The 27914-nt window shown below is 44.3% G+C and overlaps 1 protein-coding gene across 1 annotated transcript; it reads left to right on the top strand.

Moving 5' to 3' along the window:
• Positions 1–27896, top strand: RARS1 (arginyl-tRNA synthetase 1). The gene is made up of 15 exons (XM_066591114.1): positions 1–108; positions 3768–3902; positions 5470–5658; positions 6085–6193; positions 10654–10754; positions 12504–12625; positions 13572–13692; positions 16381–16510; positions 17924–18028; positions 20082–20260; positions 21401–21510; positions 23134–23239; positions 23756–23928; positions 24741–24988; positions 27693–27896. Exons 1-15 carry the CDS (start codon positions 64–66, stop codon positions 27800–27802), a joined length of 1983 nt encoding a protein of 660 aa, XP_066447211.1. The 5' UTR covers positions 1–63; the 3' UTR covers positions 27803–27896.
• Positions 27897–27914: the final 18 nt, after the last annotated feature.

Here is a 27914-nt window from a genome sequence, read left to right as displayed (position 1 = left end):
CCCGCCGTGTCGTAGCCATGACGCGGCTTCCTGTGCCGCCTCTTCCCCCGGTGTGAGCGGAGCATGGAGGGACTGGTCGGCCGCTATGAGGAGAGGCTGCGGCAGCAGGTCAGGCGGACGGGACACGGGGGTGTCTAGTGAGGGCGCCATGTACTTTATATACAGGGACATGTATACAGCCGTACACCGGCGCCCCAGCGGCCATCACTTCCCACTAGTTGTAAGGAGGAGCTGCCGGTGTCCGCCGTGTCCCTGCTTGAACACGTAGAACAGGGGACATTACTGTCCCGCACGGACGTAGCGGTGGGCCATGCGTTTCATGGGGACTGCTGGAGACTTCCGGCCTCTTCTCGGTGCCCCCATGGACCTGCATGGAGTGGTGGTGGGCATGCACACTGGCACACCATTTGTTTCATCAGCCCCCTATGGGACGCAGACCCTGTTCTGGCGATGACTGGGGTCCCCAGCGGTCAGACCCCTCCAATCAGCTAGTTGTACCCTCCACAGGATACATGGCTGACCCCTGGGGGCCTGACCATTGGAGACTGCAGGGATCACGAGAACGGTGACCCCACGTCTCCGTCAGGGCGGCCTCACACGATCGGATTCCTATTGCTGAATTCGCGGTCGGCGCCCGCACGGAGCATCTGCAGCAAATCGCACACATCGAAAGATGGACTTTTGCTTTTTCCTTCACATGGAAACAAATTGCGCATTCTGCAAACAAAGGAAAAATCGCAGAATTCTCTATTTCTTAGTCAGTGGAGGCCGTCCGACCGGCAGCACATCCATAATTGACATGTCATCGTCTGGCGACGGTGCCGAAAATACAAATATTGGGGGAAAAATCTGCACTGCACATGACCGATGGCGAGGGTCTGCGGTCATCCGCAGTACAGATACGGCAGGTACGCGGGGTCGCCAGACAGATTCCGTTGCGGGTTCCTGCAGGTGGAATCCGGATCGCTCGTGTGCAGCTGGCCATAGTGAATGGCGTGGTTGGGCATGTATGTGCAGCTGGCCATAGTGAATGGCGTGGTTGGGCATGTATGTGCAGCTGGCCATAGTGAATGGCGTGGTCGGGCATGTATGTGCAGCTGGCCATAGTGAATGGCGTGGTCGGGCATGTATGTGCAGCTGGCCATAGTGAATGGCGTGGTCGGGCATGTATGTGCAGCTGGCCATAGTGAATGGCGTGGTCGGGCATGTATGTGCAGCTGGCCATAGTGAATGGCGTGGTCGGGCATGTATGTGCAGCTGGCCATAGTGAATGGCGTGGTCGCGCACATATGTGACCATCGTGCCATTCCCTGACTATGTTGAAAACTGAGCTCTGCGCTCCACTATCTCCCTATATAGAAATGAATGGAGCGTCGGTCACCCCTGCGGACCGTGCCTTCAGTCACCTGTGCTTCTTATTCTAGTGATCCCCGGGGGTCCTAGCGGTGGACCACGCTGCAATGTGTTACACCGTGTTACAAAAATTTTAGTTTTTCTGGAAATATTTGTGTTTCTTCCAGAGCTTTGGGTGCCGATTCCAAATATGTGCTCAGATTTTGACTCTCAGGAACAGATTTACAGACAATAACCGGTAGAAGAAAGTAAAAGTGTAGATCTAATTCTAATTAAATCTGCTTGATTAATGTCCTCCTAAGCAGTGACTCCTGAGCGGGTAACATGCAGTTATAAGGGGACGTTAGATCAACGCAGATGTATAGGAACAAAGAACTCCCATAAATGGTGAGAACATATGGGAAGTGAGATGTAATATTTACAGAAGTCACTTATTTCGTTTGTCCACCATCATTCTAGTATGGAATGTTCCCGCAGTAGCTAGCGGTATTGCAGGCGTATGTCCTGGTGACCTCTTCCCCGGCGCTCCTCTGATAAGTCACCGTCGCTCCCCGGGGAGGCCTGCTAGCTCTGATAAATGAGGCCCGTATGGTTGTAATGGTCAATATACTGTGATACAATGGGACAGTATTGAATATCCCACCTTCCTATGAAGCCTGTAAGGGGGTTTCACATCTGTAGAGGCGATTCTGTTCCATTCGGGGAGCAGGAAAGTTGAATCCCATGCCCAAACGAGTCTTATGATGGAAGCGAATAGCCCCGAACGGACGCCATTGACTATAATGGGGTCCCTCCAGTTTCCGCTCAGCTGCCCAAAACTTCACCAGAAGAAATAGCGTTGCATGCACTGTTATATCTTCCGGTATTTTGTGCCGGATCTGCATTGGAAACCCAAACCGGAGGTCTCAGCGCAGACTGACCGCCCCACCTGTTTATTGAGGTGCTTTTACACGGAATGATTATCATTCGGATTCCGGCAATCCGGAGAGAATCTTAACGCTAAGGCTAGGGTCACACAGGGCGGATTTTTGTCGGAAATCTCGCGGTTTGGCCGCAGCAAAAACCGCGAGATTTCCGCCGGGAGAACCGCCGCGGTTTAAGCCGCGGCGGTTTTGAAGCGGCCCGGCCGCGCTGCGGCCGGCGCTCCCATAGAGGAGAGCGCGGCTGCAGCGAAGAATGGACATGCTGCTTCTTTTGAAACCGCAGCCGCGGTTTCCACCGGATTTACCGCAGCGGATTAGCCGTCCCGTGTGGACGAGATTTCTGAGCAATCTCATCCACATGGCTGGCTAATCCCGGGGTTTGGGGCCGCGGGCGGTTTTGCCGCGGGCGGATCTGCTGCGGCAAAACCGCGGCAAATCCGCCCTGTGTGACCCTAGCCTAATCGTTCAGTGTGAATGCGTTTACTGAGAAGTTGTTTGCTTGACGTTTATCATTCAGTTTCTGCATAGAGAAAACTGAACAGCATATCGTGCCGTGTCAACAGGCAGCCGCTCACTTATGAACGACTGCCTGTTCACTGTGAATGGAGGCGAGCGGGACGGGATGATGGCGTTCAGTCAGAGCTGCTTGTTCCTGTGTAAAGCTGGAAGGATTACCGCTGGAACGAGCGGTCGGACATCTGTTGCCCAGCGCATCGGCCCGTGGAGGAGCACCCTGAGGACAATCTCAGCCCCCCACCCTGATAACACACCTGGATCTCTCTCCTTATATCATCCTGCATTTACTCATCTGCTGTAGGCTGGATTCACACGAACGTATATCGGCTGGGCTTTCACGCCGAGCCGATATACGTCGTCTCTCTTTGCAGGGAGGGGGGGGGGGGGGGGGGGAGGATGGAAGAGCCAGGAACAGTGCTCTGAGCTCCACCCCCCTGCACTATTTTTAATGAGGAGAGGCGGGACTTAGGCGGAGCTAATTCACGAAACTTCGCCCCGTCTCGCCTCCCTTCATTGCAAATAGTGCAGAGGGGTGGAGAGGGGGCAGAGAGGAGGCGGGAGCTCAGTTCCTGCTCCTGGTTCTTCCATCTCCCCCCTGCAGATGAGGACACCGTATATCGGCTCGGCGTGAAAACCAAGTCGACATACGTTCGTGTGAATCCAGCCATAGTTGTAGCTTTTAGACTTTTGTATAGATTTAGTATCCCAGCAGTGTAACTATGTATTGACTGTAGCATCCACCATATTCCCCGCGATGGCGCCCCCCCCTGCTGAGGTTTGTGCTGCGGCTGCTGAATTGTATCAGATGTTCTGTGCAGAAAAGGTTGGAAATCAGTTGTAAAGACTCTGTTAGAAAAAGTTGTGACATGTGTGATATAGATACGCAAGAAAACGTTCCATATATATAATTTGTTTTTTTAATTTATTTTCTTGCATTGTAAAGCTAATTATTTTTGTGTCTCCTTTCCTAATTAGGAAGCGGAGATTAAATCTCTGACTGCTGAGATAGATGCCCTAAGACACTTCGCATTTGTCGGGGACTCCCTGAGCTTGGAGGGACTGAGGGACGAGAACTCCAAGCTGAAGTATCGACTGAACATCCTGCGTAAGGTATCTACTGGCAGAGCGTCTGCTTGGTTGTGTAATGGTATGGAAGAGATGTTACTTGTTTATATGCTGTGCCCATCGCGTGGTGAGGGATGTGGAAGGCGAGTATGGGCATTTTTCTCCTATGTTATCACATTCATGGCTTCGTGCGCCACTTTATAGGGTAACATGTCGTTGAAGTAGTCGCTGGATTATACATTTGAAACATGAACTTGAACACAAAAATCAGACACGGTCACTTGTGCAGTGCGGGCATGGTTTTTGCGTTTTATGCCAATCTTTACAGGCAAACTTGGTCTACATTGCAAGGTGTAAAGATGCCAAGAAGGTGGTGAATAGCTGCTCTCCAGGGATGCAGGTATAGGGGGGGTGTAGCAGTAGAAGTGGGACTCTGGCACTGGTGCTTGAGAGCGTGGAAGGCTCCTGTGCCACAGAGGAAGACACCAGTATTATAAATGGCTCATGGGATGTCGGAGGCTTATTACAGATTTTGCAATGGTGCCTCAAATTACGCCTATAGTTCACCATACTGGGATATAGAGGCACTTTAGTAGTCAATTTAAAACGCCAACTGTCGGCTGGAAGAAGTAGAAGAAGAGGACTCGGATAGAGGTGTGGGGCACTACGTCTTCATTTTTATATGACTTTAGGTATATATTTAAATTTAGTGGCTAAAATGTTATTCTTAAAGGGGTTTTCCAGAACGAAGATATTGATGACGTATCTTCAGGATACGTTATCAATATCAATCGATGGTGTCCGCCGCTTAGCACTCCACCAATCAACTGATTGAGGTGGCCGCAGCACTCTGGTGAGTGCCGCCCTAACTTGACTGCATACTGGGTACAGCGCGGTACATTTCAGAGAGGCTGCGTCTTGTATTGCAGCTCAGTCCCATTCATTTAAATGATCATGCCACAAGCCTGAAAAAAGGCCGCAGTGTTCACCTTACCGCTACCGCCTCTTCAATCAGCTGACTGGCAAGAGTCCCAAGAGGCAGATCCACACCGATCCAATACTGATGACCAATTCTGAGACTCAGTCATCAATATCCAGAAAAAAAACCCAGGTCATATGACCACTGGAGCTGATACCTGGCTGAAGGAAGCCAGTGATTGGCTACAGTGGTCATTTAGCTCTGGTGGGGGTAATTGCTGTCTCCCTGCACCCATTTGTCCGTCTTAAGTGTCATACGTTATGGGTACCAGATTATTGGGGATAGGCCATTGATCCAGGGATTTATTCTGATTGCCAGATTCAGAGTTGGAAAGTTCTTTTTTTTTTTTTTTCCCCCTAAAATCAGGAAAATTGGCTTCTACCTCATTGGGGATTTTCTGCCTTCCTCTGGATCAACATTGCAGGCCATTAGGCTGAACTTGATGGACATATGTCTTTTTCGGGCTCCTAAACTGTTACCGTGATATTTTGGTGATTCATGTGATGATTATTATTATTGTGATAATTATGTTATATTTTCATACCCAGTTAGTTGAGACTTAAAATAATGGAAGAGTATTAATAAAAAAAAAAAAGGAATTTTTTTTACATTTTTTTTGTAATTCTCTGACAGAGTCTTCAGGAAGAAAAAGACAGATCCGTAAAAAGCATGATTAACATCAATGTCCAGCTCCAGGAGATATTCGGCCGAGCTATTAGAGCATCATATCCTGAATTGGTAAATGCACCGTTGGCAGTCACTCCAAGTCAGCAGCCAAAGTTTGGTGACTACCAGTGCAACAGCGCAATGGCGATGACCCAGGTAAACGCCAGCAATGAATCGTATTTTACTTCTCCATTATTTTCTTTTGCCTAAGGAAAATAAACAGCAGCAGACAGTTAATTTTATTTTACGATAAAGAAAGAAGATGACTGCATCATGATTTTTTTTTTAGCTTATGTAGACATTTAGGCCTAATTCCCACGGACCGATTCCTGTCGCGTTTCACGTGGCAGAAATCCGCTGCGTTATTGCTGGTGTGCTACTAAAATTATATGATATTCAATAGAAATGCTAAGAATTGGCATGTTATTGTCATAATACATCCGTCACACAAGGATAAGGATGTGCAGTGTGATGGCTAAAGGTAACTTCAGAACAAGTAACACTAACACCTGTAGACTAGCATCATATGTATATCATACATGAAATATAGAAGTTGTTACACGTGTATTGTCTTTCTTTTAGATGCTCAAAGCAAGAGGTGAAAAAGTGAGCCCAATTGAGATTGCAAATAAAATTGTTAAAAACCTTCCTGAAAATCACTTAATTGGGAAAACGGAAATTGCCGGTCCAGGTAATATACCTATAAAATCCAACATGCTTCTCACACAAGCAGATAAGATACAATATCTATATTTATTTGCCTGGTTCCAGTTTATGCGCTGCTTGCAGAATAATGGTGCATTCACACACAGCTGATTGAGTGCAGATCTGCAGCAGATTTCACCCATTGAATAGAATTCAGTTGAAAGGATGAAATCTGTTGGACATTCACACCAAAATCCGCAGCAAATCAGCTACATGAGAATGCACCTGAAGGCTGTCTTCCCACCCTTTTGGGGATCTACGCCCTTTGGGAACAGATTCCAGTACAGTACAACAGCAAAGTAAAATATTTTCCTAAGGACAGGTTTATAAATGTTTCTCTTCCCCTTTCTACTAGGATTAGCTTCCACCTTTAATTAACTCCTTAATGACGCGGCCCCTTTTTCTTTTTCCATTTTCATTTTTTCCTCCCCCCCCCCCCCCCCCCTTCAAAAAAATTTTATTTATCCATCTACGTCGCTGTATGAGATCTTGTTTTTTGTGGGATAAGTTGTATTTTTCAATGGTGCTATTTAATGTACCATATAATGTACTGAAAAACTTTTAAAAATTCTTAGTGGAGTAAAATGAAAAAAAAGCGACATTCCTCCATCTTTCAGTGCGTCTTGTTTCTACGGCGCACAAACTGCAACAAAAGGGACATAATAACTTTATTCTATGGGTCAGTACGATTGCTACTAGAGATGAGCGAACGTGCTCGGCCACGCCCCTTTTTCGCCCGAATACAGCGATTTTCGAGTACTTCACTACTCGGGTGAAAAGTACTCGGGTGCGCCGGGGGGCGGGGAGAGGCGTGGCGGCGTGGGGGTAGCAGCGGGGAACAGGGGGGAGCCCTCTCTCTCTCCCTCTCCCCCCCACTCCCCGCTGCAACCCCCTGCGCCGCCACGGCGACCCCCGAATTTTTTCGCCCGAGTAGTGAAGTACTCGAAAATCGCGGTATTCGGGCGAAAAAGGGGCGTGGCCAAGCACGTTCGCTCATCTCTAATTGCTACCATACCAAACTAGTATAATTTTTTTTCAATTATTTTCTGCGGTCATTTTGTGCGCGCAATAACTTTTTTATTATTCTATTGACGTAGTTGAGCATGGGCTCATTTTTTGCGGGATGTCCTGTAGTTTCGGATAATACCAATTCGGAATACATGTAACTTTTTTTTTTTTTTTTTTTTTGATCGCTTTTTATTGCGTTTTTTCTGGGAGACAGGGTGACTGAAAGTGCATTTCTGACGTTCTTTTTTTTCGGACGATGTTCACCGTGTGTGAATAATAATGGCTACTTTGATAGATAGGACTTTTATGGATGCGGCGATACCAAATATTTTAGTTTATGATTTAACAAACAAATGTACAGGTCACAGCACACACCAAACCTTATGTAAGCAGGGAGGATCGTCTTGGGCACAATAAAGTTTTTCATATTTTTGTAAATTCCCTGGAGTGCTGTTTCACTTCTCTTTAGTTTATGATTTAGATTTTTTAATAGTAGATATGGCAAAAGGGGGGTGATTTAAACTTTAATAACTTTTTTTTTTTTTTTTAAGCAATTAATAAAACTTTATTATTATTTTTTTTACTTTACTTTAAAGTCCCCCTGGGGGACTACAATATGCGATGCTTTGATCGCTCCTGCAGTATGACATAATGCTATAGCATTACGTCATACTGCCATTTGACAGGCAGTCTATCATGCCACCCCACGGAACTGACAACGGCATTTAAAGGGTTAATAGCCTCGAACGGCCGATAGCGGCTATTGCCCGCGGGTGTCAACTGTAATAAACAGCTGACGCCCATGCTGTATAAAGAGAGGTCGCCCCGCGACCTCTCTGCATACATACCCTGACGCTCCATGACGTACCCTTACGGGAAGAGGTTAAAAAAGGGCATATAACAAAATGGGTCCCCCAAAAGTAACATGAAGGCTGTCTTAGAGCACTGCTGCAGTGGCTGTGGAAATTCTCGACGGGCAGCTAGGTCAATAAATAGGTGGTCCCTCTTTTATAATGAAAGTCCTCTCTTCTCAAGGCCTCATGATTATGTGGTGCAGTTTTGAAGTCGACACTAATAACAATACAGCAGTGCTGGTGATGATGTAAAAGCAGGCAACTTGATTAATGAACGTGATGGGTGGTCCTTCCTGTAATGAAAGGCTTGAAAAATTGGACTTGTGTAGCTTCTAGCAAAAATATCTTTGAGGTTTTCCTATTAATATGGTTAAATAAATCTAAAGAAACACAACACCAACTTCTATCTCTCCAGGTCCTCCCATAAACACGCATGCTCTACCTTGCTAAGCATGCATGATTATTCAATGGGAAGATGCCTAGTGTCCATGTTTATCCCAGTGGGAAAACGCTGATGAAGCCGATGCGATATCTGGCAGAACAGTGATACCACTCGTCTACCAGAAATGTATGGCATCGGCTTGATATATAAGCCCTACCCCAAAAAGCTACATCTCTAGATATACTACATGAAAAAAAAACACTCCCCTAGCAGTTGCTGTTCGGGTCCCTCCTGCTGGGCTGCAGCTCTACTGCAGGCTTCCATGCAGTCTTCAATGCCGATGGAGCATGTCTTGTTTGTGATGGGGCTTGAATACCCTGCCTCCAGTAAGCGATTGCACTAAATGGTCCAGGAGCGCCGCCTGAGCCAATATCAACCATTCATTGACTGACATCATTGAATGGCTGTCATTGTTTCATCGAGCGCCGGCCTTGATTGTATTCAAGCCCTGTCCCCAGCAAGAGATGCTCCGTTGGCATTGAGGACTACATGGAAGCCCACAGGAGCGCCGCGGCCCAGTGGGAGGAACCTGGACGGCAACTGCTAGGACCGTGGGGATTCCTCTGCCACAGCTGTGGCAGAGGTCCGCGTTGCTATCCCATTGCTTTCAATAGCGCCGGCGGTACTGCCCCCCATTGACTGCAATGGGTTGCTGGCGAACACCACAGCAATGATTTTTGGGGAAGGGCTTAAAATATAAACCCTTGCCTGAAAATCAGCCTTGGCTGTAAAAAATTTTTTTTACTCACCTAGAAGAGCTATTCAGCTCTTCTCTCCGGCCCGGCAGTCGTCTTCCGGAGACCGGGGATTGAAAAATCCCCGCCTCCAGAAAGCACTTCCTCTGGCTGAGCGCTGTGACCAATTGGAGGCAGCGCCCAGCCATCATTGAATGGCATTCAGCCAATCACAGGCAGCACCTCAGCCAGTCATTGAATTCAATGGTCGATAGCGCAGATTTTTCTTAGCGCTGTGCGGCTTCAGTGAAAGCATTGCAAATGAGTATGAAATCATTGGTTTCATAATCGGGTGTTTTCACTCGCTCTCGCATCGCAAGAAAACATATTGCTAGTGGGTGGGCGCCCTTAGGGTACATTCACACGTAGCATAAATGCTGGGGGATTGGCAAGTAGTGCAGCATCTCTGCATAAAAAAACAATCCACCATCGGTGTGGATTTTGACTCGGAATAGGTGTGTATCCGCGGCTGATTTTGGTGTTCCCCCTCACCATGTCGCACATCACCCGGCAGCCTCTAGTGAGCGCTAAGCTGCTGGTCACGTGATTTGGAAGTAGCATCATATGACCAAGTCAGGTGATGTTTGCAGTGCAGCTATACATACTGCATATATGTATGTGTGTATGTATATACATTAAACTTCTTTTGTGCTCTTTTTTTGCTTTGTTTATATTTTTGTGTCTTTAACGTTGTCTTCCTTAGCCTTTCTCACATTTTTATCCTGACTTTGAATTTTGCTATATCACTAATTGTAACAGTTTTTAGTATACAATTCAGACGTCTGCTGAAGAGGTCTGCGATCTCAAAATGCATTATACTTGCTGGCTGTGAATACAAGTGAACACCTATATTATCAAAGTTACAACCCACCGGCGGCCTCAGCTCTTCTAAACCTTGCGTTACCCTGTCTAAGGCTGCGGTTATACGGGACGGAAATCTCACGATATGACCGCAGCAAGTCCGCACAAAAATACTGCAAGATTTCCGCGGCAGAATTGCAGCTTCAGTGGGTTTTGAAACTGCTTTGCTTCCTGTATTCCGCTGCGGCCATCTCTCCCTATAAAGAGGAGAGAGGCCGCCATGGAAATAGCAATACAATTGACATGCAGCGGCTTTGAATTCTGTGCGGCACGTCAATTTCAGCGCGGCCTGGCCGCAACGGCTTCTACGCAGCATGTGGACAAGATTTTTGCAAATCTCGTCCACTTTGCTGGTTACGCTTGAGCTTAACATTGCCAGAAACTCCGCATTGCAATTCCGCCCTGTGTGAACCCAGCCTTATAGCTCGAATAGAACTTTAGGTCGACCAGTGTGCTAGGACAGCAGCTCCTACTCAAGATTATTCTGATCGCTTCTTTTCATTTACCCCACATGACTTTTAACGTTGTAACACATCTGCCTTAACAGGCTTCATCAATGTACATATACAGAAGAATTTCATATCAAAACAGCTGACCAAGCTTCTGGTGAATGGTGTGCAACCCCCTGGAGTTGGAGAGAAGAAAAGGGTAGGCATTCTTCCACATACATGTCTTAACGTGTGTGTGTGTGTATATATAATTGTATATATTTGATTCTTCATGTGCCTTTATCACACCTAGCAGTCACACATGTCTTAGTTTTGATCAAAACTTGGAATAAATATTTAAGGAATACTAGAACGTACAGCAAAATCTAACAAGCTCAGCATTTCCTCCCTTAATATTCTCTTCTCTTTTCATCCTATTTTGCCTCACATTGTGATCAGAACTGTGAGAAATGTAAAGTGTCTTTCAGTCTGTGACTCAGGACACCAGCTATGTTGCATTTAGATAGAATGATTAGCGTTCAAATGCGTGAAAGTGAATGATAATCGTTAAGTATAAACACGACCCAACAACTGAACACTGAATGAGGACCATTCGCTTTTCATTCATCGTTCAGTTTCAGCCGGCATGAAAATCATCGTTGGCTCATTCACTTGTTTTTGGGTTTAAACTCTTTTCATTCAGTGTTCCACATAGAAATGGGAAACCGCGAATGAGTAGTGAACGATTCTTTACAATAAATATGCCTGTCTAAATAGGCTCCGCGAATGCGCTGGTGATGATGTCACCGCCTCGTTCACACGTGCAAGTGATTCTCGTTCAAAATCGTTTAGTGTAAAAGGAGCCTTACTCAAAAGCATCCTCCTGTCTGTCCACTGAAAAAGGTTTTAGCAGAAAAGTGATATGTATGCAAAATTTAGAAAGTTCTTCTAGATTTCTTTCATCAGTCATTTGTAAACTTTGAGTAATGGCCCAATTACACAGAGCAACGATCGCTCAAACGACATTCTGAGCGACAGCTTTGAGCGATGATTTTGCATAAACTATTAAGTAGCTACTCAGCTACTTCATAGCAATTATGTGTGCAAATGAAGCCTTAGCTGAATGCAGTTAATAGCCCGTGGGCTCTTACCTGCATTCAGATCCTTTGTTCTCTGAAGGGAAACAATTAGAGATGAGCAAACCTACTCGGCCACGCCCCTTTTTCGCCCAAGCACTGCGATTTTCGAGTACTTCCGTACTCGGGCGAAAAGATTCGGGGGCGCCGTGGGTGAGTGGGGGGTTGCAGCGAGGAGTGGGGGGGAGAGGTAGAGAGAGAGGGCTCCCCCCTGTTCCCCGCTGCTACCCCCGCTCCGCCACACCTCCCCCGGCGCCCCCCGAATCTTTTCACCCAAGTACGGAAGTACACGAAAATCGCGGTGCTCGATCAAGTAATTACTCGAAACGAGTACGTTCGCTCATCTCTAGAAACAATGCTATCAACACTACCCGCGGAGAACTGCTGATAAGGCTAGAGGATGATTTTTAGGTTGAACTGAATTTAACGATCAGCTAGCAGTGCACAAAAAGTGCAGGATGACCATGCGTTTAGACGCAACGATTATCCCTAAAATGATCGCTTTTTAGCAATTTTTGAGCGATCTTCGTGTGTAAATGAGCCTTAGCCCATTTTACTTCTTGCTGTTGGATCTACACTTGCATTGTGTGAGGAAAGCCATAAAGTTTTATTGCAGTGCTTTGTTAATGGATGTGTTCAACAACTGCTGCCACTGGATGTGCTGCTGTTATGTGATTGTAACCATTAGTTAGGCACCATATAATCACCACTTGTCCATTATGTATGTGAGGCCATACAGGACTATTTATGCTGAGGAAGGGATTGTGAACATCTAATATATGGTGTCTGGATATGACGCCCACAAACTAACTCAGGCAAAACTTGTATTTCAGGTTGTAGTTGATTTCTCTTCTCCAAATATTGCCAAAGAAATGCATGTGGGTCATCTGCGCTCAACCATCATAGGCGACAGCATATGCCGATTGTTTGAGTTTGTTGGACACCATGTACTCCGGTAAGATTCTTTGGTCAATGACTTAGTGGGATGTTCTGTCTTGTAACAAAGCTCACCGATGTGGACAACAAATGCTCCCAGTTCGTAATATTCATAATATATAGTCTAGAAGTAGGAAATGAAGGAAAAGCAGGGTGGGCAGAGCTATGTGGTATATTCCATGAAGGTGCTGCCAACCTAGTGACACTGTAGGCCTGGCAGCTGCAGGGGTGTCAGAGAGTGCAAAGACATAACAGCTAGGACTTTGGCGCAATAACCGCAAATGCAAGAAGTGAAATTAATAAGCATGATAACTTTATGTTTAAAACCAGCGGATGTGATGTATTTCAAGACAATGTCTCTTTCTTTAACAGCTGGGTAGTGAATTGCATATACAGTAATCATGATAGGTAACGCAAATGGAAAGTATCAAGTAAACAGACGTACTACACGATCCATTTGAAATCACAGAATCCATGTAGAAATATACTTATATAGTATATGAAGATAATAGTTCATCAACCATAAACTCTGACTACTAGTTGTTAAAAAAAAAATTTTAAATGGTCAAGCAAAATATATGGGATTATTATTAGGCGGCTCGCTGACCCTCTGCTGGTTTTAAAAATAAAGTTGCCACCATTCTTATTCATTTCAACTCTTGCATTTGCAGTTTTTACACCAAAATCCTGTGCTGTGCAGACAGGACAGACAAGGGGTGGGGGCGGAGCCTAACATTCCACGGTTATAAACTGTTTGGTGTTAGGCCCCGCCCATAGGCCCGCCTCCTCTGCTCTGGACATACATTTGCTCTTCATAGTACAGGTTGCTTCAGGCTGCACTGACTGCAGACATCTTGTGGCATTCCTGTACAATCTCTTTAGAGTAGAAATAAGATGTTTAGTGTACAATGATTAACGAATGCCTTTATCTCCAGAAATACAGACTTGTTTTATTCTACTTACAGGATAAATCACTTAGGAGATTGGGGGACCCAGTTTGGCATGTTGATTGCTCACTTACAAGATAAATTTCCCAACTATCTCTCTGTCTCACCACCTATCGGAGATCTCCAGTCCTTTTACAAGGTACTTTTTTTTTTCTCTCTTTTTAAGGTTTACCTGTACCACACACTTACAATGCTCATTAATAGGTAGTAAAATAGACCTACCAGGGCTGTTAATTCATTCACTCTGGCCCCCAATTGGAAGCTCCCAAGGTACACTCTATAGTTCAAACGTGTTTAGCCTTGTTGTACCGCCTTATGCTTCTGATGCGACATCTGATAGTAGATTATGGGGATATTCTTCCTTAGAAACTTTGCTTCGAGAGGAGAATAACATGTAAAACAGTGTTTGAGTAACATAGTATGTTAGGCTGAATGAAGACAATGTCCATCTAGTTCAGCCTGTTTATCCTCCTATGTTGTTGATCCAGAGTAAGGCAAAAACCCCAAGAGCAGAAGCCAATTAGCCCATTTGGGGGAAAATTCTTTCCCGACTCCATAATGGTAATCTGAATAATCCCTGGATCAACCTTTAATAGTTCCTACCTAAATATGAGACCCTTAACTACAACCCCGCTGGTCACCTAATGTCTATATCCTGTAATATCCTTCCACTCTAGAAAGCTATCTAGTCCCTTCTTAAACTCCTCTATGGATTTTGCCATCACCACGTCCTCTGGCAGAGAGTTCCACAGTCTAACTGCTCTTACAGTAAAGAACCCCTTTCTGTGTTGGTGATGAAACCTGCTTTCCTCTAGACGTAGCGGATGCCCTCTTGTCAGCGTCGCAGTCCTGGATATAAACAGATCTTGGGAGAGATCCTTGTATTGTCCCCTCATGTATTTATACATGGTTATTTGATCACCTCTTAGCCGTCTTTTTTCCACGGTGAAAAGTCCCAATGTTGATAGCCTCTCTGGGTATTCCAGTCTTCCCATTTTGTTTATTAGTTTAGTTGTCCTTCTTTGAACCGCCTCAAGCACTGCAATATCTTTCCTGAGCAGCGGAGTCCAGAACTGTACACAGTATTCCATGTGAGGCCTGACAAGTGCCTTATATAGTGGAAGAATAATGTTCATGTCCTTCGCCCCTATACCTCTGTTAATGCACCCCAAGACTTTATTAGCTTTTGCTGCAGCTGACTGGCATTGATTGCTCCAGTTAAGTCTACAATCCTCTAGTACCCCCAGGTCTTTTTCCATATCACTTTTCCCTAGCAGTGCCCCATTAAGTGTATATTGGTGACATCCGTTTCTCCTATCCATGTGCATAGCCAAAGTACCATATGGAAAAACACAGACTGTCTCCTGCTCCATGTTATGGAGGCTATGGGGTGTGCCCTTGGCAAGAGTTTACAAATGGTTAACTGTGACGGCCTTGTACATGAGGCGTTACATTATCAAGATCAACCTTTAGCGTTCATATTCAGTAGTTTTGCAGCAGATGGCTGTTACATTATTGAAAAAAAAAAAACCACACTCATTCAAGACATGCTGCAATCTTTTTTTAAGACCATGTGTAGCCTCAGGGTGCATTCACACCGGCGACTGCGATATCACTCCGAGAAACTTCGACTGATACGGTACCTTAAATCCTGCTATTTCTGCTGTGAGTGTCATGCACTTTACAAGAAAAACACATCACATCACTGAAACATCTGATTTTTTTTTTTTTCATGCGTGTTTTTCACACGTCAAAATCACGTTTCAATAAGAAAAATAAAAAATCGCATTTGCCTGAAAATCGCAACTGCATGCCAAGTGCAATGTGATTTTTAAGAAATTTTTTTGCACCCCAAAAATAGGACATTGTACGATTTTTCTATGGTAGCAATGCTGCAAAAGAAAAATGTAAATAGACCCATTGCAAATACAACTTGGTGGTTTTGGTGCGGATTAGCATCCGTTCTACTACACTCTACACGGACTTTGTAGGGGTACACAACCTTCTTTTCTAAATGTAGGGAATGCTATAATAAATGGATACTGTACTTTCCCTACTGTTGCAGTCCTCGCTGGTGGGCTTTGTTTTCGTGGCCGCAGGGGTGATGTATTCCTATACCCACATCAGCAATGTCTTGCCTCTGGCTCATGCTGTATGAGTGAGAGAGCGACAACTTCTTTAAAGTACCCCAACAACTTCATATATCTGCATATTTATTGACATATTTTTTGCAGCCCAGCAGTGGTGCGGCTTTCAGCTGTGTCCCTTCTGGTACGTGTGCTTACTGACAAATGCCTGTGGTAGTGCTAGGAATTTGTACCAACTGTTTAGGAAACAAATGCATGCTCGCACACGGGGCGGCCAGCAGGGGGGGCTGGGTAGTGCAGGAGATTTCTCTCCTCTCGCTCCCCCGCCCCTCTCCATTGAGATACACAGCACCTGTTCGCTATGGAACGGCGGCTGTTTAAACTTAACGATGAGCTTCATCGCTCATCTTTTATACAGCATAAAAGATGAGTGATGGAGCTCATTGCTCATCGTTAAGTTTAAACAGCTGCCGTTCCATAGCCAACAGACGCTGTGTATCTCAATGGAGAGGGGCGGGGGAGCGAGAGGAGAGAAATCTCCTGCACTGCCCTGATGGCCTCTCCGTGTGCTTGCCAGCTGTTCTAGCTCCCGTGCAGGGGCACAGGGACAAGTGTCGGGCATCATTTGCCCGACACTCGTCCAGTGTAAATGGGGCTTTAGACCGGCATGTGAAATGCAAGTGTTAATGAAGCCCGGTGTATTTTGCTAAGATGTAAAATGTTTGCACTTGTGTTACAAGGAATCTAAGAAGAGGTTTGATGAAGATGAGGAATTTAAAAAGAGGGCTTATCAGTGTGTAGTGCAGCTGCAAAGCAAGAGCCCGAATATCCTCAAAGCCTGGACCCTGATCTGTGATGTATCCAGAAAAGGTGGGTTTACACGATGTTATATAAATGTGGCTATGAGGAATACCATTACCACTTGAAATGTATTTTGTCCTTCAGGTTGTTACAAGCTATACTGTGTTATGTGTTATCGCTACTTTGTAATGCTCCTTCATCAGATCCTGAGGCTTTCAATGAGGAAAAATCAACTGAGTTTTTTCTTGTTGTTGAGCAGATAATTTTTCAATATGAGCAGATAACTAATATGGGAAATACAGGTGTTAATAAAACAGACGTGTCAAACGGAAAAAGAGTTAGAAAACAGTTTTCATCAAACTGGTACGTCATGTGTTAAAATAACAAACCAGACTATACTCTTCGCTCCCAGATCCCCGCTGAGTCTAGTGCCGCAGCTTTCGGTCTTCTCTGTTACTTAAAGGGGTTGTCCCGCGGCAGCAAGTGGGGTTATACACATGTGACGCGTAGCTCCGCCCCGTCACATGTGCCGATTCCAGCCTCCTGATTGGCTGGAATCAGCACATGTGACGGGGCGGAGCTACGCGATGATGCGTACAAGGGGGCGGGACCAGAACGCCGCTGCTGCCAAGCCAAAGGGAAAAGACCCATCTGCGCAAGCGCGTCTAATCGGGCGATTAGACGCTGAAATTAGACGGCACCATGGCGACGGGGACGCTAGCAACGGAGCAGGTAAGTGAATAACTTCTGTATGGCTCATAATTAATGCACGATGTATATTACAAAGTGCATTAATATGGCCATACAGAAGTGTATACCCCCACTTGCTATCGCAGGACAACCCCTTTAAGGCCCTTTTACAGGGGCCAACAGTCATTTGGACGAATGCACGAGCGCTGACGTCACCACTAAGGTTGTTGGCGCTCGTGCAGGTCCTCGCGTCGGCTCACTGACTTCTCGTCCGCTTTTCACTCAGCGTTTCCCCCTCCTATAGAAAGCGCTGAGCTTGAAGCAGTCACTCCGAACAACAAGCTAACGAGGTTGAAAATTGTTTAAGTCCGACAACCCCTTTAAGGTGCTCATACATATTAGATGTAAGATGGCTGCATCTATCGTTTTCAATAGGAACGGCCGAATATCTAATGTGTTTGGGGTTGTTCTAACAGTAGGTATCTGAGCAAAGATGGTTCATGTTGGATTTCATACAGAAGATAGGATGCTGCCAGAGGAGTCTAGCTGCGGCTTTTAGCCTTTCCCCAGTAAAAACACATCCCACCAAACATGCAAGTGTCTGGGCAGGAGGTCCGCGATTTAAGGTGTAAGGACACCTGTGTTTCTGTCACAATATAGAGAGTGAGTGCGGTCCTTGACACTATTAGTTGGGGCAAGGAACAGAATAGACAAAAAGACCCTTTGTTTAGTTTTTTCCCCATGTCCTTCAGATGTCTTATTTTACACTAACTTTCTCTGTTTTACTTTAAGAATTTCAGAAAATTTATGATTGTCTGGATATTCGCATCATCGATAGAGGAGAATCTTACTATCAAGACCAAATGATCCTGGTGGTGAAAGAATATGAGGAGAGAGGTGGATATACTTGTTTGTGTTTGTGCATCGTGTTGCATTCACTATCTCATACGAAATCACATAGCATTTATATGCTTGTACACAATGAAATCTAGTGTATGCACACCAAGGCTGGGTTCACGCGGGGCAGAATTTCTGTGCTGAAACCCCGCATGTCAATTCCGGCCGCGGCTCCTAATCCCGAGAATAGCCAGCAAAGTGGACGAGATTTTGTCACAAAACTGACATGCGGTGCGGCATTGAATTCTGCAGCATGTCAATTCCTTTCTCCTTTCCGCAGCGGCGCCTCTCCTCTCTATGAGGATAGAAGGCCGCAGTGGAATGCCGACAGCAAAATCGCTCCAAAACCTGCATCTAAAGGTCGCGGGTTTTGAAGCTGCACTTTTCCAGCGGAATTCTCGCGGTTTTTCAGTGCGGCCATTTAGCTGGAATTCCGTCCCTTGTGACCCCAGCCTTACAGTACCTGCTGGTGCAGTTGGGCTGTCTGATGGGAGTTGTTGTCTTTGAGTCTCTCTGGACCAACGCGCATTGTGGCTGGCGTTCACCTAGGCTTACAGAAATGCTGATTTATTTATTTTGTGTGTGTGGATTTGCTGGCAGAATATCTGCATCAGCATACAGTAGCAGACAGGTGGAGGAGCTGCAGAACTCTCATCCACGTGCTGCAGGTTTTTTCCACATTGAAATTGACCTGCATTGCAGATTTTTTTAATTCAAAGCATGTCCGTTTCTGTTGCAGACATTCCCCGTTGCCTTAAATGGGGAAGTAAAAGTCCACAAACAAATCCCAGTGTTGGTTATTTTGCTGCACTTTACCTGCAGATTCACCACAACATCCATCAGTGCTGCTCCTGTGCCCAGGCTTCCCTGATCCCGTGGTGATCTGTTTTCGGCCTCCACAATGTTCTGTTAACCCTTTCCAATCCAATTTGTATCCTGGTTTTCCTAGGGGGCTTACTCTTTTTCTGCCGTTAAACAGCACTATCTGCTGGCTAAAGCCAGTACTGCATGAGGTGACACGTTGGATAGGCTCCGACAGCAGAGAGGCTGGCAATATACAGTAAGAGAACCCCCGATGGATGTCTTCCAACATCGGAGCTGTACAGCCTTAAATCATAATGTCTTCAGAGGTCAGACAGTGGATTGGAAAGGGTTAACATGTGACTGTTTCAGTGGTCACATGTTGACATATTATTGCTGGAGCCAGAACTACAGAGACCGGTGGTGGGGTGGGAAGGGAAGGGGTGGGCCAAGACCACCAGGGAGCAGATAATTAGATGTGTATAAGTGTAAGTGTATTGTTTTAGACAATCAGCTTTTGGAATTTGCAGTGGATTAACTACAGCAAAATTTGGAACCAAATCGGCACAATTGAGTTTAGATCTGCTGCGGCGGACTTTCCTTAGCAAATCCCACCCATATGGAGCAGTCCTTGCAAATGCTTATATAGTTTATGCCAAAAACAGTCATCTGTGATACTGTATTTGTTTTTGCTACAAGACATACATATTTTCCACAGACACTGTGTATGAAGCATTTCATGGCTTTACCTTTATTTATACATAGCAGTAGTTATCTGGTAAGTTTATACACGGCGGGAATGTTATGTCATTACATATAAATATAATTAATGACATTTATTTCAACAGTAATGCTTAAGATGAGTGCTTTAGTTTAAAGGGGTATTCCCAAGGCTGAGACCTCAAATGATAGAGCAAACAGGGGTCCAGGTTCCCTGTCCTCTTTACTGCACCCCCCCACATTGAGGAGAAGCCCATACATTAAAGTGGGACTGCCGAAGATAAGAGTACAAACTCTTGACTATCTGTCAGTTCCATAGAGGTGAATGGCGTTGTGGTCATACATGTCCACCACCGCTCCATACACCCAGGGTGCACGATTCTCCTGATCGCTATAGGTCGCAGCACTCGGACCCCCAGCAATCAATTGTTTATCATCCAACTTGTGAATAGGTGCCAAATAATTTTCATAAGGTAACCTCATATAAAACTGTGTTTTGGGATTTATTCCAGTTGTTTTGTCCATTTTGTAGGTTTGGTTGAAGTGGATGAAGGAAGAAAAGTTGTATTTCCTCCTGGATGCTCAATACCTCTAACCATTCAGAAGTCAGATGGGGGTTTCACCTATGATACTTCAGACCTGGCTGCTATAAAGCAGAGATTAGTTGAAGAGAGGGCAGATATCATTATTTATGTTGTGGACAATGGACAGGTGAGACCTTAAACTTGGAAATATTAAACAGACAATTTGGAAATATTCAGGGTTTCATATCTATTTGGACTTGAAAATGACCCCACAAAAGTCACACAAGATCTAATAAAGAAACTTTTTTTTTTTTCGAAGATTTTTTTCAGTGCTGCGCCTCGTTTGTTTTTCTCTTCATATTTATAGAACACTAGTTTATTGTCCCAGAGAATACAAACCTGGTGCTGTTATTTTTCACTTTGTATGTAGTGCACTGCCTGAAGGTCACCATATACATTAGATGAACGTTTCCAGACCCTGTCGGCAATCTAATATGTATGGTAATCTGGCAGCGTCCCCTCTCCCTACTGAGAACACATGCACATTTATCAGCTGCTCATTTGGCCAACGGCGATCTAAGGTCACTTTAACCCTTTCCAATCCAATCTCCCTGCCACCCACACCCTCCCCTGCTCGTATTTATTTTTGGTGGGAAAGCATATTGTGGATTCCTTGGAATTACTCAACAGAAACACATAAACACATTGTCATGATTTATTAGCAATATTTTGAACCTTAACCCTTTCCAATCCAGTGTTAACCCTCATCTGGCATTAAGATTTCTCCGCATAGATCCAATGTCGGACAAGGGCTGAAACACAGTATGCAGGGGATCTATTGGAGGGCTGTCCTGTATGCTGTTACATATTCAGAACAGCCTCCGACATCGGAGCTATGCAGGGAAATCTTCAAATCGGACAAGGGCTGCCACTGTATTGGAAAGGGTTAATAGATGCTAGGGATTGCACTGCAACCATTGACTAGTAGCTGTGCCGATTATTATCATAGGTTTATGATTTAGTTAATTACTGCAGTAATAAAGAGCTTAAAATGTAAAAAAAAAACGAATGTGAGAACTATTATTACATTAGTAGATATGTAGAGGGAAGGGAGAAGACAAACATAAGAGCAATAGCATGTAGGGGTGCATTTTAATTATTATTTTGCCCGTGGACCTGAGGCCTAAATGGATAAGCTCAATATGTTTGGACAGTAAAGCTGCACAGACTTGAAGTAAATACTATATAATTAATGTAATTTCCCCAAATCCATTTTATTGTGTTTTTCCTTGTGGTAAATTATTTGATGTTGCGTTCTTTTTTTCAGGGCATTCACTTACAGAATGTGTATGCAGCTGCCCAGATGATTGGTTGGTATGATCCAAAAGTGATCAGAGTAGAACACGCTGGATTTGGTGTTGTCCTAGGAGAAGACAAGTGAGTAATGCAAAACAAAAAGAAAAGATTGGATTTAATTTAAAGTCTGAAGTCCTTCATCTGTTGAGTACCAGTAAGAAGGACATTTTACATAACTTTATCCCTCTATTGCTATGTGATTTGCATTTTAATCCTACTTGACATTTGACGTAAATATGTCAGACGTCACAGGGAGTGCATGGAACTGGCCCATAAGCAGCAGGAGCCAACTGTGTTATATAAATGCTGGAATAGCCAAAATCGGGGATAACGCCAATCCCAGCAGGTTAAGCTTTCTGATGCCAAGGTCCATAGCAACCGCTACAACTAAATTGTTAGATTGAGGGAATTCCATTCCATATTTCATTATCCCAAGAAGACTATGGTCCCTGAAGTTTTGTAGCATTTTACAAAAAAAATATAGAAGAAAACATCCAAGTGTTATGTGATCTAAAAAGGACTAAACCAGCTGAAATTGGTATGAATCATTAAAAAAAGAAGAAAGACAGCACTTTCCTCTTCTCTTCCCTGATAAACCAGCGCTGAAGCGCTACCTGATGCTATCTTACAGTCTGGCAGCAGTGATCTTTCATATTGCTGGTGACTGCAGAGGTTACATGCTGTATTCGTGACATCCCATATTTGAGCAGTGATGCCAGTAGTACAACATGTGACTGCTAGGGCTGCTGATTGGCTGCAGCGGTCAAATGCTGGCTGCTTGTAAACCAAGATCTCAACCCACACTGATTATCTTTCAAAATTTGTTAAAACTATGGCCTTTGAGCGATAATTATTGTGGGTAAATGCCACCATCCGGCAATTTTCATTTGAAAAATGATTTTTAGTAAAGCATAAAAATAATCATTTAGAGACCGCACACTGAGAACTAGAGATATTATTGTATTCTCTGTGCAGCCCGTAGCTTAGCAACTCATGGCTGAACAATAGAGCTAATAACAGAGCTCAGACCTCCTGCTGAGTTCTGCAACAGCTCCTGGAGGCTCATTTGCATGCAAATGAAGATGATAAAGTACTAATAGGCATATAAGTGCCCATTAGTACTTTATGCAAAATGATTGCTCAAAACTGTCATTCCCCTTATCTTTTGAACAAATGTTGAGCAATCATCTTTGTGTGTAAATGGGGCTTTACTCCTCTGTGAACTGATTTAGCTCAATGCTCTTTGTACTTGATGTCCACCTCCTAGTGGCAGGAGTTTATACCCCAAGCTTTTGTTGTGTTTCCCAAAGAATGTGACAAGAAATGGATTTTACTGTAATAAAAATCCCCTTATAACTTGTTCCACAAAAACAAGCCCTCATGTAGCTATGCTAATGGGAAAATTAAAAAAGTAAAAGCTATGACTCTTAGAAGGCCGGGATTAAATAAAATGAAAAAGTTGCCACACAGCAGAAGGGATTAATGTGAAAAAGTTTCCATTGTGGTGGGAAGGGGTTAATACATACTAACTTGGGAAACTTTTGAATACTTGAAGAAAATTTAGAGGATTTCATTTTCTTACAATTACAGTTGTCCCAAGAATCCAAACTGTCTTGTTGTTGCATCTTTTTTAATTCTAAAGATTGCTTCTAATCTCAGGTGGGATTCAGATCCGCGTTCTACTCAAACATTTGTGTATTTCAGGAAAAAATTTAAGACCAGGTCAGGCGACACGGTTAGATTGATTGACTTGCTGGAAGAAGGGTTGAAGCGCTCCATGGACAAGCTAAAGGACAAAGAGAGAGATAAGGTAAGGCTCCCTCTAGACCAGGGGTCCCCAACTACAGTCCTCAGGGACCACCAACAGGTCATGTTCTCAGGATCTCCTATGGTAAGAACACCTGTGGCAATGTCTGAGCACCGATAATAATTACATCACCTGTGCAACACTGAGGAAATCCTGAAAACATGACCTGTTGGCGGTCCCTGAGGACTGGAGTTGGGGACCCCTGCTCTAGACAAGCCGATTCTCATTTGCACCATGGAGTGACATCACCGTTAGCTTGTTTACTCTTGTGCAGCCTGTTTAGACAGATTCACCGTTGACTCGTTCAACAGGAATAGTTTAGTCCTTCACCTTAGCAAATGTGAAAGACTGAAGGAGCGCTGTTTAAATAGAACGAGAAGTGAACGATCGCATGATTCTCATTCATTTGAGGACAATGTCATCACCTCATATGGGTTGTTTTTTCTTTCCTCTGGATCAGTACAGAAGAGTAATGGGTTGAACTACATGCATGAATATAATTTTTTTTCTGTTTTGAAGGTGCTGACTCCTGAGGAGTTGGAAGCTGCGCAGAAAGCTGTGGCCTTTGGGTGCATCAAATATGCCGATTTGTCCCACAACAGAATGAATGACTATATTTTCTCATTTGACAAAATGTTGGATGATCGAGGGAACACCGCTGCCTATCTGCTGTATGCCTTTACCAGGATAAGGTACAGACAACCTGCAGCTAATCATTGATTTTGCATTTCATTCACTTTTCTTTCTTGCATCTCACTAAAATGTGTGACTGCACCCAAAAATCATAACCCCCTTCATGAGTTTCTATTAGCTCTTTATTGCTGAGCGACAGATCAGCAGGTAAGCTGCTAGTTCACTATAGAATACAGGTGGATACAAGGTTACTGGTATTTATGTAGAAGAGCAATCTGGGGATTTGTCCAAAAATCTCTAGGATCAGGAGGAAATTCTCCAGGTGGTGATTGTCGTCCTCTGGATCAACTCAGGATGGTTAATAGAAAGGGCTGAGCTTGATGAATTTATGCCTCTTTCTAAGCCATGTAATGCAGTCTAGAGCTGGCCATACACATTACATTAAAGTCAGCTGACCCACAGATTTCCTTGGGTGATGAGAGGGAACATCTCGGCTCTGTTGTAATAAACCTGTATATTCGTAATGGAGAGGGGGATATTGTGCTGCATTACATTCAGTTTATGGCCTTGTGCTAATCTTTTTCTTGGAGTGGTTCATCCTATGACAAGGAGGGGGAAAATGGTTGTCTGGGTTTTCCTAAGAATAGAAATCCACTTCCGCTCTGGCAGACCTGGGCCGTCCATGATTGGCCATGCGTTTGAATGGCTGTGCATGTATTGTCACATTTCTAAAGGACATATATAGTGGGACGTGAATTTACTCTGCAATCACTGGCGATCAGCTGGATTCATTTTAAGAAGAGATTTCCCAGTTTAGACAACCTTTTTAACTAAAAGGACATATATGCTCTTTATTATCTTTGTTCATTAGGTCTATTGCAAGGTTGGCGAATATCAGTGACGCACAACTGCGCAAAGCAGCTCAGGAAACAGAGATAGATTTACAACATGAGAAGGAGTGGAAACTTGGCAAATGCATCCTTCGGTTTCCTGAGATCCTACAGAAGATCTTGGAGGACCTCTTGCTACACACTCTATGTGATTACCTCTATGAATTGGCCACCACCTTCACAGAGTTCTATGATAACTGCTACTGTGTGGAAAAGGACAGACAAACTGGTAATTGCACGTTTATCACAGGTTTAAGCAACCGAGGACCGTGGCGATGCTCTCAATGACGTTACACACAACTAATAGAAGAAAAGTTATATAAGACCCAAAATATAATGTAGCCTATTCATTGAGCTTCAAAAAGAAAGCTCCATAATATTGGCCCTACAGGGAGATTTTTTTTTATTAAGACCGGAGTTCCTAACATCAGGCTTAAAGGGGTTGTCCCGCAAAATGAAGTAAAGGTAAACACTTCTGTATGGCCATATTAATGCACTTTGAAATATACATTGTGCATTAAATATTGGCCATACAGAAGTTCTATACTTACCCCCCTGTGTTGGCGTCCCCGTCTCCATGGCGCCGACCGAAGCCTTCTTCTGCCTCGATTAGACGCGCTTGCGCAGTCTGCCTCTTCTGTCCCGTTGAAGGGGCCGCTCCAGCGTGCTCGCGCCGCACAGGTCTTCTGCGCATGCATAGACCAGCTGTGCGGCGCGAGCACGCTGGAGCGGCCCCTTCAACGGGACAGAAGAGGCAGACTGCGCAAGCGCGTCTAATCGAGGCAGAAGAAGGCTTCGGTCGGCGCCATGGAGACGGGAACGCCAACACAGGGGGGTAAGTATAGAACTTCTGTATGGCCAATATTTAATGCACGATGTATATTACAAAGTGCATGTATATGGCCATACAGAAGTGTTTACCTTTACTTCATTTTGCGGGACAACCCCTTTAACATGATCCCCACTAGTGCACTATGTGCCTAATGTTTAAGGAGGCGCTCACCTCGGACTTTTTGTGCGCCTGCACATAAATCTACATAAGCTATGAGCTGGAGCAGATTACTAGTAGAATTTAGCTTCTGATGTAAATTAAACGTAACACTGTCAAGCTGGAGCAGCCACACTCCCTCCCAACAAACCATGCCTCCTTTAAAGGAAACTTGTCTACGCTGCCAAAAATGTAAAGTTGCTAAATTTTTGCACACTGTATTCAGTCTCTCTATGGGTTATTGCGCTGTAATAGGGTGGGGGATCTACAGTTGCTAACTGAAAGCCATCTACAGCAAACTTTCTGGTTCTTCATAAAAGCTTCATCAAAGTTAAAATGTCAGTAAAGATATAGTTGGATTCTGTCAAAGCAGATGTTTGCCTTGTTTGAGGCTTTTACTTTGATATAATCTATTGCGTGATCACAGTGGGTTACACTAATGAGCAAACATGGGGGCATTAACTCTCACTGAAGCACTGGAGTACTTGAAATGGCAACCTCCATTCAAAAGAATGTTTGAGACACCATAGTAAAAACGAAAAAAGGGGGTTTGGTACTGTATTAGCCAGTAGAGCAAAGTGTGATTTGTTCTCAGCAAGAGAAACCAAGTAATCTTGTAGATATACCTGTTAATGGCTAACAAAAATATAGGATGATATAGCAAGCTTTCGGGTCTTCTTCGACCCTTCATCAGGCCTGATGAAGGGTCGATAGAAGACCTGAAAGCTCGCTGTAACATCATGTATTTTTATTAACCATTAAAAGGTATCATATTGGCAAGATTACTTGGTTTCTCTTACTAAACACAGTAGTATGCACGTCCCCGTATGCTAGTACTGCAACAAAAAAAGCTTGGATTGCTTTAACCCTTTCCAATCCACTGTCTGACATCTAAAGACATTCTGATTGAAGGCTGTACAGCTCTGATGTCAGAAGACGTTCGGCATGGTACTCTTACTGTATATTACTGGCCGCTCTGTTGTCAGGGGCCTCTTCAGCATATCACATACCGCAGTACTGTCTCTAGTCAGCAGATGGCGCCATTGTATAATGGCAGAAAGCGAGAACCCCCTAGGAAAACCTGAATCCAAAATTGGACTGCAAAGGGTTAACATGAAATGCTGTGTCGGGCAACAGATGCCAGACAGCTTGTCCCAACATTCATGTGCTTTTACACAGGATCGGACATTACTGGCTGAATGAAGGTGTTGTGGGACGGGAATAGTTCCAGCCATCCACTTCTATTCATTTTTAAGCAGGCAGTCTTTCATAAGCGAATGACTGCCTGTTTACACTGAACGATACGTTCTTCAGTTTTCTGTATGCAGTATTTGAACGAGAACCAAACGACTTGACGTTCAGTCGGTGCATGCATTTACACTGATTAGCGTTCAGATTCTCGCTGTATTGTGTAAAAGCACCTGTAGTCGAGCATTGGTGCCCCTATATTCTGCTTATTTTTAGGGTCCTATTTTGAGCATAATTAAACATAAAATGCAAAACAGGAAAAAAAAATAGTTTCCAGGTAGCAACCAACTAAGAAAATGTTTTTTGTTTTTTTTTAATGAAATGAGCTTGTCCCATCAGGAGTTACCTCCCATCCCCTTTTCTGCTGAAGTCAGAACTTTGCATGCCATTTAGTACTATATTACCCTTGTAGATGTATGGCCCTGGTCAGCGATCATCCCGCTGGGTGGCCTTGATTGAAGCAGAGCTTTTACATATTGATCAACCAGTTTTGATCATTTAAAGCCATTAAAAAGTAATAATTAGAGCCCCCACATATCTTAAAGTTTTTATTGTTTCTCCATTGGGTTCTGATTGTCTAATCACCCCGAATCAGCTGGCTTGAGGGTGGGAGATATTTCCTTTTTCTTCCTGTGTGTGAAATGTACATACCCCAAATGGTGATGCATTGGTTTAACCGTTCGGTTTAATTCTGCAGGTCAGATTGTCAAGGTGAACATGAGCAGAATGCTGCTCTGCGATGCTACAGCTGCTGTAATGGCTAAAGGATTTGATATTCTAGGAATCAAACCTGTACAGAGGATGTAACCTTTTAATGGCCTTCCGCGCTCCTGTTCTCCCATGTTTGAAAAAAAAAATTGCTTTTACTTTTCTAAAATAAAATAATCTGGAGAATGCAATATTTATACTATTCAGCCTG

This window comes from Eleutherodactylus coqui, chromosome 2 (assembly GCF_035609145.1).
Source record: "Eleutherodactylus coqui strain aEleCoq1 chromosome 2, aEleCoq1.hap1, whole genome shotgun sequence".
NCBI lineage: Eukaryota > Metazoa > Chordata > Amphibia > Anura > Eleutherodactylidae > Eleutherodactylus > Eleutherodactylus coqui.
The sequence above is the reverse complement of the archived record's forward strand: the minus strand, read 5'-3'. Positions and strand labels throughout refer to the sequence as shown.

Bases quoted from the DNA above. Each gene is read 5' to 3' on its own strand.
- RARS1 (XM_066591114.1), top strand. From the start codon at position 64: ATGGAGGGACTGGTCGGCCGCTATGAGGAGAGGCTGCGGCAGCAG. The intron at 13,693-16,380 runs GTACTTTTTTTT...TTGTGTTACAAG, and splicing joins ATCTCCAGTCCTTTTACAAG to GAATCTAAGAAGAGGTTTGA. The intron at 20,261-21,400 runs GTGAGACCTTAA...TCTTTTTTTCAG, and splicing joins ATGTTGTGGACAATGGACAG to GGCATTCACTTACAGAATGT.